The following is a 10,938-nucleotide window of genomic DNA, read 5'->3' on the forward strand; positions in this document are numbered from 1 at the left end:
CACGCTATTAAATCGTACTATAACACAAAGACAAAACCTGCCCATATCAAGCCTACATATTTACTACAACAATACACCACACGCAGACTCAGCATTCAGCAAGCCCTAATTTCCCCAAACAACTTCCTCATTTCTTACCTAAAAGTAAAGAAAAAGAAATACACCATTCATGCAACTTTCTTCTCTCACAAAATTTCAACGTGAACCACATATTTTATGTAAATGGCATGGTGTTTGAAAGCATCAATTCTTCAGCCCTCAGCCTTCTTTATGGTACAGCCCCATTACCTGAGTCCACCTGTGCACATTCTTATTCTAACACATTCAGATGTAACAGCAACACCCAAAGTAACAGCATTATTTTCCAAGGGACGTGTGTTTGTATTGTCTTCATCTCCATGTTAACATATTCTTCCTACTTCAGACAGAAACCCTTGACCCAAGGGAAAGAAACCTCCCTTCCTTGCTCAACGATGACTGGGTCCTTAACAGAGATTCAGCTTACAACTGGAAACACAACTTAGAATTCAAAATCTCCAAAAGAGATACTACAGTGACTAGACAGTATAATGGAATCTGAATCGGGTCCTTTCCCAAGCGCAGGGTTTGAGGGTATGATGTGTGTGCATATGTGTTCAGTTGCTTAGTCATGTCCGACGCTTTGTGACCCCATGGACTGCAGCCTGCCAGGCTCCTCTGTCCATGGGATTTTCCAGGCAAGAGTACTGGAGTGGGCTGCCATGCCCTTCTCGAGTGGATCTTCCCGACCCAGGGATGGAACCCAGGTCTCCTGCACTGCTTTACCACTGAACTGCCAGGGATGCCCAAGAGGGTATGATGCTATGTTCTAAAGATTCTTCAGAATCCAACAGGGCCTGGACATCCTACTGCCTCTCACCAAGTAACAGGTTTTCCTTTCTATGAGAATTGAGAATATTTAAAAACCTCAGATCCTAAGCATAATATGCCTAAAGGCCATTGCATCTTTTTGGATAAAAACTATCTGTATCTTTGTGCTAAGGAAGAGTAGCCAACACATGCGAGTCCCTCACTGTGTTCAAGACCCTACTGGCTCCCATTACCTCTCCTCGATCAATTCAGGGTGCTTCTTTTTAACGACACATTCTCATATCATAAAGCTGAATGCTTAAGTAATAGAGTGCAGAAACAAAAAGCCTGGGCACTGGGTGTGATCAGACACACCCAGTTCTCATCCCAGGTTCCCCTCTTACTAACCTGCTACTGGGGAAGCAGATACCCTGGTGCGCCCATCTCCAGGGCTGTTGCTAGGATTAGTGCAATCCAAGCACCCTGCACAGCAATGGATACACAATGATTGCTGCAACATTAACTGCTATCAGGATAAGATAATATAAAAAAACACTTTAGAATTACTTATGGTTTTCTGGTTGAAATACAGCTTCTAGCTCAGGACAGCACAGCAACACCCAAAAGGCCAGCACCTTCACTCCAAGCCACTGAAAGGCTTTCAAGTACCGTCCACAGAGAGCGGAAAAGAAGAACTTTTATTAGAGTCCAGGTTCCTTCCTGCCACGTTTTATTGCCTCTCATGGGATCATGGGTTGTCCTCAGGGACATTAGTACTTTCCCCTGCAGAGCTTCCGCTGAGCCATTAGCCACTGCTCATTACCTTCGTGAGGACAGATCTCCAAGTGACTTGAGGCTTCTGCTTGCCAGATGGCATTTCCAACATCCTCATTCCTCCCCAGTGGAGTCAAGAGTTCCTCATGATATCTCTATTCAGGAATCCACACTGCAGGAGTCCTGTGAGCACCGGCGGTGACAGGTGACAACAGACCCCTGTCCCACCTGCTCCTCAGGGGCATGGAACACTGAGCTAAAAGCAAATCAGCTAAAACTGCCTGGTCCTTCCCTGATCTCACCCCCAGCCCCAGGGCCGCAGCTCCACAACCAGCCTCAGGGGTGGATAAGCAGGGAGGCAGGCAGGAAACACCAAAGACCGCTGGTCAACCCACCAAGCATGCCATTCAAGGCCCTCAGCACAGACAGATATCCTCTGCTCAGAAATAGCCCACCAAAAAGAGATGCCAGGAACTTCCCGGGGGTCCAGTGGCTGAGACTTCATCTTCCAATGCAGAGGGTACGGGTTTGATCCCTGGTCAGGGAGCTAAGGGCTTCCCTCATAGCTCAGTCAGTAAAGGATCTGCCTGCAGTGCAGAAGAACCAGGTTCAATCCCTGGGTCAGGAAGATCCCCTGGAGAAGGAAATGGCAACCCACTCCAGTGTTTTTGCCTTGAGAATCCCATGGACAGAGGAGCCTGGTGGGCTGCAGTCCATAGGGTTGCAAAGAGTCCGGCACAACTGAGCAACTAACACTTCACAGGGAGCTAAGACCTCACATGCCTTGCAGATCAAAACAAAAAACAAAAAAACATAAAGCAGAGCAATACTGTAACAAATTCAGGAAAGACTTTTAAAATGGTCCACATTTTTAAAAAAATCTTTAAAAAAAAGAGAGATAAAAAAAAAAAAATGCCCACAAACATGCACTCAACAGAACAGAGAACCTCTTCTTCTGAGCTTCTATCATCCATAGGCTCAACACCGAGATTATAAAAAGTGGAAGGTCCCCACCACCCACCTAAGCAGTTCATAGTCTGGCAGGAGAATAGGTGAATTAGAGCAACTTTGCAAACCCTAACAACACCTCTGATGTGACATCAGTGGGAAGAGAAAAACCCAGCAAAGCACCTGCCCAGGAATGGCCTCAGAAAGCAGCTCTCCCAGCATGGGAACCCTCTTCTTGGGAGCCGAGCCCTGGATGCAGGGAAAAGCACACCGGGGGCCCAGGTGAGTCAGCTGGTTTAATGCAGTTTAGACTCAGAAAGGTAAAGGGGACATGACTCAGGTCCCAGAGCTAATGAAATTTAGCAGAACCTGAATCAGACCCATAAACATCTGCCCCCAATCCAGTGCTTTTCCAATGAGTCATTAGGGCCACCTGGGGAGAAGGTGGAGTTTAAACTTGATCTCTACTCCTGCCCAAGGCCTGCTGCTCAATTTTATCATCACTTCAAGGGGATTCCGAAGAACACATTTTAGTATCTCCTAATATTTAAAAACATATTTCAGCATAAGTTCTACTTCACATCGAATATCTGTGCTCTGTTTCATTCTGCTGAGCACACAGTAAATGGCTGATGAAGATTTCTTTTTTTACTGCTCTCCAAGGTGGTATGCACCCTCAGCCCTGAATGCACCCTCTTCTGTAAGGACAATCACAGTGTGATCACCAGTTTGACAGTAAGTGTCCTGTAGAGACTGAACCCGTCCTTTTATCCATCAGTGGGTCCCAGCATAAAGTTACAAAAGCTTGCTGCATGGCTGACACTGTGCAACACCTCCAACTCAAGGGTGCCTTTCAGAGGGTAAGGACCACATCTCCACTGTCTCTGGTTTGTTCAAAGGGGTGGGTAGCTGAGCCCATGTGACTGTGGGTTGAAGATCACTTTCCTACAGGTTTTACGACGTAATCCCGTACAAAACTTGGCAAACCTGCGAGGCAGGTGTGGTTTTACTGGATGTGTCTATATCTTTTATATGTTTCCTGTAGGTCATTTGCTCTGTTGAAAACTACCTGCCAAGTTATCAAGAAAAGACTTCAGTTTAATCTCCAAAGGCTAACAGGCTCTTTCCGTATTAACCATCTCACAGGTCTGCTGTTTAAGAGCAATATTGCATAGGAACCTGGAATGTCAGGTCCATGAATCAAGGCAAATTGGAAGTGGTCAAACAGGAGTTGGCAAGAGTGAACGTGGACATTCTAGGAATCAGCGAACTAAAATGGACTGGAATGGGTAAATTTAACAAAGATGACCATTATATCTACTACTGCGGGCAGGAATCCCTCAGAAGAAATGGAGTAGCCATCATGGTCAACAAAAGAGTCCGAAATGCAGTACTTGGATGCAATCTCAAAAACAACAGAGTGATCTCTGTTCATCTCCAAGGCAACCATTCAATATCACAGTAATCCAAGTCTATGCCCCAACCAGTAACGCTAAAGAAGCTGAAGTTGAACAGTTCTATGAAAACCTACAAGATCTTTTAGAACTAACACCCAAAAAAGATGTCCTTTTCATTATAGGGGACTGGAATGCAAAAGTAGGAAGTCAAGAAACACCTGGAGTAACAGGCAAATTTGGCCTTAGAATGCAGATTGAAGCAGGGCAAAGACTAATAGAGTTTTGCCAAGAAAATGCACTGGTCATAGCAAACACCCTCTTCCAACAACACAAGAGAAGACTCTACACATGGACATCACCAGATGGTCAACACTGAAATCAGATTGATTATATTCTTTGCAGCCAAAGATGGAGAAGCTCTATACAGTCAGCAAAAACAAGACAGGGAGCTGACTGGGGCTCAGATCATGAAATCCTTATTGCCAAATTCAGACTTAAATTGAAGAAAGTAGGGAAAACCACTAGACCATTCAGGGATGACCTAAATCAAATCCCTTATGATTATACAGTGGAAGTGAGAAATAGATTTAAGAGAGTAGATCTGATAGATAGATGCCTGATGAATTATGGACAGAGGTTCGTGACATTGTACAGGAGACAGGGATCAAGACCATCCCCATGGAAAAGAAATGCAAAAAAGCAAAATGGCTGTCTGAGAAGGCCTTGAAAAGAGAGAAGCGAAAAGCAAAGGAGAAAAGGAAAGATATAAGCATCTGAATGCAGAGTTCCAAAGAATAGCAAAAAGAGATAAGAAAGCCTTCAGTGATCAATGCAAAGAAATAGAGGAAAACAACAGAATGGAAAAGACTAGAGATCTCTTCAAGAAAATCAGAGATACCAAGGGAACATTTCATGCAAAGATGGGCTCGATAAAGGACAGAAATGGTACGGACCTAACAGAAGCAGAAGATATTAAGAAGAGGTGGCAAGAATACACAGAAGAACTACATAAAAAAGATCTTCATGACCAAGATAATCACAATGGTGTGATCACTCACCTAGAGCCAGACATCCTGGAATGTGAAGTCAAGTGGGCCTTAGAAAGCATCTCTATGAACAAAGCTAGTGGAGGTGATGGAATTCCAGTTAAGCTATTTCAAATCTTGAAAGATGATGCTGTGAAAGTGCTGCACTCAATATGCCAGCAAATGTGGAAAACTCAGCAGTGGCCACAGGACTGGAAAAGGTTAGTTTTCATTCCAATACCAAAGAAAGGCAATGCCAAAGAATGCTCAAACTACCACACAATTGCACTCACCTCACATGCTAGTAAAGTAATGCTCAAAGTTCTCCAAGCCAGGCTTCAGCAATACGTGAACCATGAAATTCCAGATGTTCAAGCTGGTTTTAGAAAAGGCAGAGGAACCAGAGATCAAATGGCCAACATCCACTGCATTATCGAAAAAGCAAGAGAGTTCCAGAAAAACATCTATTTCTGCTTTATTGACTATGCCAAAGCCTTTGACTGTGTGGATCACAATAAACTGTGGAAAATTCTGAAAGAGATGGGCATACCAGACCGCCTGACCTGCCTCTTGAGAAACCTGTATGCAGGTCAGGAAGCAACAGTTAGAACTGGACATGGAACAACAGACTGGTTCCAAATAGGAAAAGGAGTACATCAAGGCTGTATACTGTCACCCTGCTTATTTAACTTATATGCAGAGTACATCATGAGAAACGCTGGCCTGGAAGAAACACAAGCTGGAATCAAGATTGCCGGGAGAAATATCAATCACCTCAGATATGCAGATGACACCACCCTTATGGCAGAAAGTGAAGAGGAGCTAAAAAGCCTCTTGATGAAAGTGAAAGAGGAGAGTGAAAAAGTTGGCTTAAAGCTCAACATTCAGAAAACAAAGATCATGGCATCTGGTCCCATCACTTCATGGGAAATAGATGGGGAAACAGTGGAAACAGTGTCAGACTTTATTTTGGGGGGCTCCAAAATCACTGCAGATGGTGACTGCAGCCATGAAATTAAAAGACGCTTACTCCTTGGAAGAAAATGGCAATGGCACCCCACTCCAGTACTCTTGCCTGGAAAATCCCATGGACGGAGGAGCCTGGTAGGCTGCAGTCCATGGGGTCGCAAAGAGTCAGACACGACTGAGCGACTTCACTTTCACTTTTCACTTTCATGCATTGGAGAAGGAAATGGCAACCCACTCCAGTGTTCTTACCTGGAGAATCCCAGGGACGGGGGAGCCTAGTGGGCTGCTGTCTCTGGGGTCGCACAGAGTCAAGACACGACTGAAGTGACTTAGTAGTAGTAGTAGATAGCATATTGAAAAGCAGAGACATTACTTTGCCAACAAAGGTCCATCTAGTCAAGGCTATAGTTTTTCCAGTGGTCATGTATGGATGTGAGTTGGACTGTGAAGAAAGCTGAGTGCCAAAGAATTGATGCTTTTGAACTGTGGTGTTGGAGAAGACTCTTGAGAGTCCCTTGGACTGCAAGGAGAGCCAACCAGTCCATTCTAAAGGAGATCAACCCTGGGATTTCTTTGGAAGAAATGATGCTAAAGCTGAAACTCCAGTTCTTTGGCCATCTCATGCGAAGAGTTGACTCACTGGAAAAGACTCTGATGCTGGGAGGGATTGGGGGCAGGAGGAGAAGGGGACGACAGAGGATGAAATGGCTGGATGGCATCACTGACTCGATGGACGTGAGTCTGAGTGAACTCCGGGAGTTGGTGATGGACAGGGAGGCCTGGCATGCTGCGATTCATGGGGTCGCAAAGAGTCAGACACAACTGAGAGACTGAACTGACTGACTGACTGAAGGGCAGGTCCCTAGCGCTGTATTCCAAAATCCGAGGCTGTTCTTTGGAACTCAGAACAAGTCTTCCCACAGGAAAGTTAAAAAACACAAAACTAACATGAAGAGCACTTAGGTTCCCACGCCCGTCCACAAAAGCTCTTTGAGTCCATCATCGGAACACCACAGGCCTCAGCCACGCTGTGCTGCCTTCTCCAGGGAAAAGGCCGCCCACTTCCTGGCCAGTGGGCCGGAAACACGGCTCTACCCTCCTGCCTCTTCTAACCAGCTTTTTTAGAAACCATCTGCTTCATCACAATAATTCACAGCAAATCAGTAATAAAGTTCATTATTCCATCATCTGTACTATCACAGGTTTAAAATTACCACTTGGCATGCTTTATTTCGTATTTTGGAAACTAGGAGGAAGAGCATGTGTCTGCTTGCCTCTGTCTTTTCATGTCCCTGGAGCAGGAGTGAGTTTAGTACTTGGGGATGGCCAAATACAGTCCACCTGCTTTTTGTGTTTTTTTTTCTCTCATCCTTTTTATTGGCGAGAAGACACATTAAGATCTGTGATGATAATGTAAACATCCTTTCACAATCAAAATTTAGTCCTTTCCTTCGTACTTTAGATAGTTGGGCAGTTATTTCACAGTCGTGTGAAAATGAGACTATTTCAATTACAGAAGCTAAATTCCCACTACAAGAGCAATCAACGTTCAACATCTTTTGACTGTAAGTAAAACTACTTTTTGTTCCTATAGGACTCCCCAGACTCCCCTATAGGACTCCTACAAATATTTATTTTAAATTTTTTTTTTTTTTTGATAAATGAGGTCTGATGGATTCATGGTCAAGTTCATTGTTCACATACAGTCTCATGTACAACAAGAGGACCGAAAAAAGCTATGAAAAGACTGTGTATCCTATACAGTCTAAAATATTCGCTCTCTGGCCCTTCACACAGTCTGCCAATCCCTGCTCTCAGAAATGACGGGCAAACTTGTGAAAGTTAATTTATCCCCAAACTAATTAAGGAGACTCAATATCCCAATATATAGGACCTTCTATTCCTAAATACTCTTTCTTCTTTCTGCCTCTATCACTTAAGGTTTTTACATTTTTCCTTAAAAATTTCAAAGCTTATATGAAAATGTAGACTAGAAAAAGCACTGAATTCTAGAATAAATTTTAAAGGTAAATTATCTCATTATGGATCAGAATAAAATAGCATATATGTTAGTGTTAAAGGAAGCTACAAAAATAAAGCTTATACTATATTAAAATATTTTAATTTACAAATGGACTTGTTACAGAGATTGCAAAAACTACACCATGAATAGCTTACAAAACGTACAAAAAAAAAAGAGATCCAAGAATTTTTAAACTGTTAAATACTTAGAGAGTCCAAATCCTTCACTTAAAAAAATTTAAACCCTCGATGTTCAAAGAAACATATTATACATACCATGTAAACCTAGACTAAAAGAAGTAAACAGATGTGTATTATATTTACATAAACAATAACTTTAACCAACAGAGGAATGCTATAAGCCCCACCGAGCATATTTGAATTAATTTCTTAAGTTCGAACCCATTGAACATTTAAAATTAATGTGAAAGTCTGAGTGAAAAAGGGGATTAAAAGAAAAAAAAAAAGAAGGAAAAAGGCAAAATCAAACAGAAAAACCTATCAGTATAAACTAAAATGGAAGGGGTTAAAAGAGATGGAAAGACACACTTTCTAAGTTAATCACTTCCTCTTTATTGCCAACACTTGTAACTACTGTGGCAAATCCGTCTACCCTCACCTGCTCCATTGATGGCGTCAAACTCTAAGCACCGGCAGCACATACGTGCACAGAACATACCATAAAAGAGCGACGAAACCAACGGCCTCTGCCTGCGGGCCCACAGCCGCAGCACCCAGCAGAGCTTTCTACCCCCAGAGAAATGCACTGTGTGTGCTGCTGAATACAGAGGCCACCAGCCACCTGTGGGGGTCGAGCACATGCCATATGGCCAGTGTGGCTAAACAACTGGGCTTTAGACGTTGATTCACTTAAATCTGCAGGCCGCACGTGGCTACCAAGCCAGACGTGGGCTGAAGCTCTACAAGGTAGCTTCACCGACTGCCACTGCCTTTCAGAAAAATAAACCGCTGCCTTTGACTGAATATGAATTTACTAACCTTCCTACTTGGGGGCTTCTCAGGTGGCACCAGGGGTAAAGAACCTACCTGCCAATGTAGGAGAGTAAGAAATAAATCGCAGGTTTGATTCCTGGGGTGGGAAGATCCCCTGGAGGAGGACATGATAACCCATCCCAGTATTCTTGTCTGGAGAAGTCCCGAGGACAGAGAAGCCTGGTGGGTTATGGTCCAGAGTGTCACCAAGAGTCGGACACGACTAAGCAACTTAGTGCACACGTGCACGCACACACACACACACACACACTTCCTACTTAGAAGCATGTTATGACTTCCATTCACGCAGGTGTATACAAGTCCCTTGTTCTCAGTAATCCCATCAGATGTTCCTTCTTTTTCCAGATTTACAACATGAAGCTCCTTTTCTCAGGTGTGAGATTTCATAAGCAGAGTTGCAATGGTGTAAAAATTGCTTCACATGATACATAATCAAAATATTTTACCCCTCCTCTTAAAAAAATTAAGAGTCAAAACACCAAAACCTGGAGTGCTGGCACACAGCAGGGGGAGGGATCCAGGAAGGCAGGGGGCACCACTGGAAACTGAGGGAAGACATGGCACCAAAGCAGATGGGGTGACCCATGAATCACCGAAGATGCAGAACAGAATGAGATTTGGCGGGGTAGTGGGGGGGACTATGAAATTAGCTACAGGTCCATCATTCCCTGTATGAAAACTCCTGAAGCCACACATATGTCAGGATTCAGAGACACGGTGCACCACAGGTAACACAGAACACTCCCAAGGATCTGCCACCAAGCTCTGTGGGTACCTCGGCCCCTGGGTGTTCAACCATATCTATTTCCAGTGTCTAGTGTCCTCTCTGGCCCAGACCTCCACACCAGCTCCCAGCATCGATTAACTGTCTCACAGACACTCTATAAAGTCCACAGGTACCTATTCGGCAAATGCTCAGAGTGTTTACTATGTACCAAGCACTGTTTTAGGTGAATATCTTGCCTGGAGAATTCCATGGATGGAGGAACCTGGCAGGATCCAGTCCATGGGGTTGCAAAGAGTCAGACACGACTGAGTGACTAACACCCACACACACACATTGTTTGAAATGCTCCCCACCCCCAGGCTTCCCTATGCTCAGAAACTCTGCTTCCATTTACCTTACTATTCACACCAGGAACCTGGGGTCACCCTGACACCTTTTTCCCCCATCAATCACCAAGTCCTTCCACACGTGCCTTCTAAATCTCTCTCTAATCTATTTGCTTACTCCATCTCGGCACTGCTGTTACCCAAGACTAAGCCAGTGGTCCTTACCCGGAAGTGGTCTGGCCCCGCAAGAGATGTGTGAAACTGTCTGGAAACAGCCATGGTTGTCACAACCTGGAGAGGAGAGGCTGCCAGCGCCAAGTGGGCAGGAGCGACGGATGGTGCTCAGCATCTTACAGGGCGTACAACAGTCCCACCCACCAAAGAATGATCCAGTCTCAGCCATCAGTAGCCCTGAGGCTGAGAAACCCTGCTCTGAGTACACGAAAGAGTGATGCATACCGAGGGTTTTGCTTTTATATCAATTATGGTCTTGAAAAAATGATCATAATTCAGAATAATTTTTAACGTGGTAAAATTCTATTGGGCCCAATTCAATTATGTTGGAACCCGTTTTATACGTGAATACAGTGAGCACTTACTTGTGCATGTTCTCCACGCCTATTATGATCATGATACAGTAGGAAATTCCACTCTGTACAAGAAAATGTAAGGCATACCTGTAAAAAGTAAGAGCACTGTTAGAAGGGTTAGAAGGGCCTACACACAAACATCGAGTTGAAATGATTCAGGATAAAAAGGGCTTATGCATAACTCAGAATAGTCCCCCCCAAAAAAACAAGGAAGCAAACCCTCCAAAGCCTAACACTGTGTGGATACCCTAGAGGAGTCTCATCTTACAAGCCCCACAAGGGCTGGAAAAATAAGAACTCCAGAAAGCCACACTTGGG

At 44.1% G+C, this 10,938-nt stretch overlaps 1 protein-coding gene across 1 annotated transcript in view; it reads right to left on the reverse strand.

Moving 5' to 3' along the window:
* MBOAT2 (membrane bound O-acyltransferase domain containing 2) overlaps window positions 1–10,693 on the reverse strand; it is a 50,952-nt gene extending 40,259 nt beyond the window's left edge. The window contains exon 1 of the mRNA XM_068981536.1: window positions 10,630–10,693. Within this exon, the coding sequence (XP_068837637.1) occupies window positions 10,630–10,661 (32 nt within the window). The 5' untranslated portion in view covers window positions 10,662–10,693. The remainder of the gene's footprint in view (window positions 1–10,629) is intronic.
* Window positions 10,694–10,938: the final 245 nt, after the last annotated feature.

This window comes from Capricornis sumatraensis, chromosome 1, assembly GCF_032405125.1.
Source record: "Capricornis sumatraensis isolate serow.1 chromosome 1, serow.2, whole genome shotgun sequence".
NCBI lineage: Eukaryota > Metazoa > Chordata > Mammalia > Artiodactyla > Bovidae > Capricornis > Capricornis sumatraensis.